Raw genomic sequence first — 1,847 nt, forward strand, 5'->3', positions numbered from 1 at the left:
TAATCAATAAAAAATTATCACCTTGGCTCGCCTAGCTCATAGGATTTATGTATCCGACACCGATTTCGCAATGCCAAAATTAGTTGCTAATGGCACTTCATCGATGCACATAGCTTAAGGGAGAAAATAGTCGGTCGATATGATGAAGGGAAGTAGCAGCACCCTTAGGTCCAAATATAAAAAAATAATATTTTTGCCGCTTCGTTCAGCCTCTGACGGGCTTCTGTCACATGGTTTTCATTTCGGCAAATCGTTCCACCGATGGCATCAGAATTCTACAACACATAATGATTCATTAAATCGAACAGGCTTGAATTAAAAGCCGTGATCAGGATCAAAGATTCATTCTCGCCCTAACCCTTGATAGCTGTCTACTGGATACAATATGGGTGCACATGATGCTATAAGGAAACTGTGACAAGGCAAGTATAGTAATTCAGCCGTCGGTTTCCCGGGGGCAAACTAGGTCTTTGCGTGAATCTCCAGCGAATAAGATGTTGCGAAGCATTCCCCAATTTGCATCCTACTTGCTACACAAACGATAAAGCCATGAAAGTATTACAATTCGGCTTAGTGATCGCGATTCTCGGGCTTGTGAAGCTCGACGTCACGACCGCCTCTGAGCATGCCCTCAAACCAAGTTCGACATCGAAGACGACCTCTAATCTCCGCTCTATTGATTTCGCCACTGGCATCAAAGCTCCGACTAAAGACGAAGAACGGATGTATACTGTTGTCGTACCAGCCCACATCATCCCGCAGTCTCAGAATACCACAGGTGTCGTGGTAAACACGAAGTACGAAAATCGAGGTTTCCTCGGCAGGTTAAGCAAATTTTTCGACTAGAAAATATCGACCGCTTCGCTGAACTGACAAAATGCTCGAGTACCATAATGTTAATATTTGTAGTAGAAATTAAGCAGATTAATCTTGTATAGTACATGAAACTTTCAAACACTTTGTTAAGACGTTGACCCTTCACGTATATTGATCTTTCGCATCTACCATCTTTCTGTCGGATTAAGCAATTGCGTCTCTGCCCTCTAATTGAGATCAGGAATTCTGTCCAACTAGTGACCTGTCAGACAAAATTCCTGATCCTGGTGGTGTAGTGGTCCGCCACTCACTTCGAGGACCGGGAGGTCCCGGGTTCTATACACGGGGACGACAAATTCTCCAAAGTCAAATGGGAGGTTGGTTATGTGTGACCAAACGATGTGTGAGATTAGAAATACAAAAACTAACCAATAAACTAAAGGGCAAGTAGCAATGTCGCCTGTTTACACTCCTATAATAATGTCGTCTGTATAAATCCTGTACTAATATCGCATCTTTAATTTCTATACTAATGCCGCCTGTTTAAATTACTATAAGAATGTCGCCTATTGAAATTCCCATACTAAAGTGGTCGAATTTGGCTCCGTTTTCTAAAGCAATGGCACTTAGATCTTTCAATTCCTTATCATGACCTTTCACCGAGCTCACTCCTATACAATAACACGTACATATAAATATCCTATGCTTACGTTTATATATTGTATGTACTAACGTATCCTACTTAGAATCCATACTAAAATGGTTAAATTTGGCTCGGCTGTCCGGTGTAACCCACCGGCGTGTGACCTGTCGCAACAGTAAAGGCAAATGGCGACGTCGGAACAATTATGTAGATTGGACCGATTATAAGCCTTTTGATTAGGATAAGCCTCTTGATCAGCCAAAACATCCTGTCAAAAGATTTCTGACATCTCTGGTTTAAGATTCATGCAACTTTAACGAGCCAGAGGCTGGTTATAACGGGGTGTATCGTTACATGAAATTAACACTTAAAGGTTGTTAATTAATAT

The 1,847-nt window shown here is 41.5% G+C and overlaps 1 protein-coding gene across 1 annotated transcript; it reads left to right on the forward strand.

Moving 5' to 3' along the window:
• Nucleotides 1–549: 549 nt before the first annotated feature.
• On the forward strand, nt 550–846 carry CCR75_007974 (uncharacterized protein; the record flags this gene model as incomplete). The annotated part of the gene is made up of 1 exon (XM_067966030.1): nt 550–846. The coding sequence occupies one exon, from the start codon at nt 550–552 to the stop codon at nt 844–846; it is 297 nt and encodes a 98-aa protein (XP_067816654.1).
• Nucleotides 847–1,847: the final 1,001 nt, after the last annotated feature.

Source organism: Bremia lactucae (genome assembly GCF_004359215.1).
Source record: "Bremia lactucae strain SF5 chromosome Unknown BlacSF5_NotPlaced_178_SHOA01000114.1_533860bp, whole genome shotgun sequence".
Taxonomy (NCBI): Eukaryota; Oomycota; class Peronosporomycetes; order Peronosporales; family Peronosporaceae; genus Bremia; species Bremia lactucae.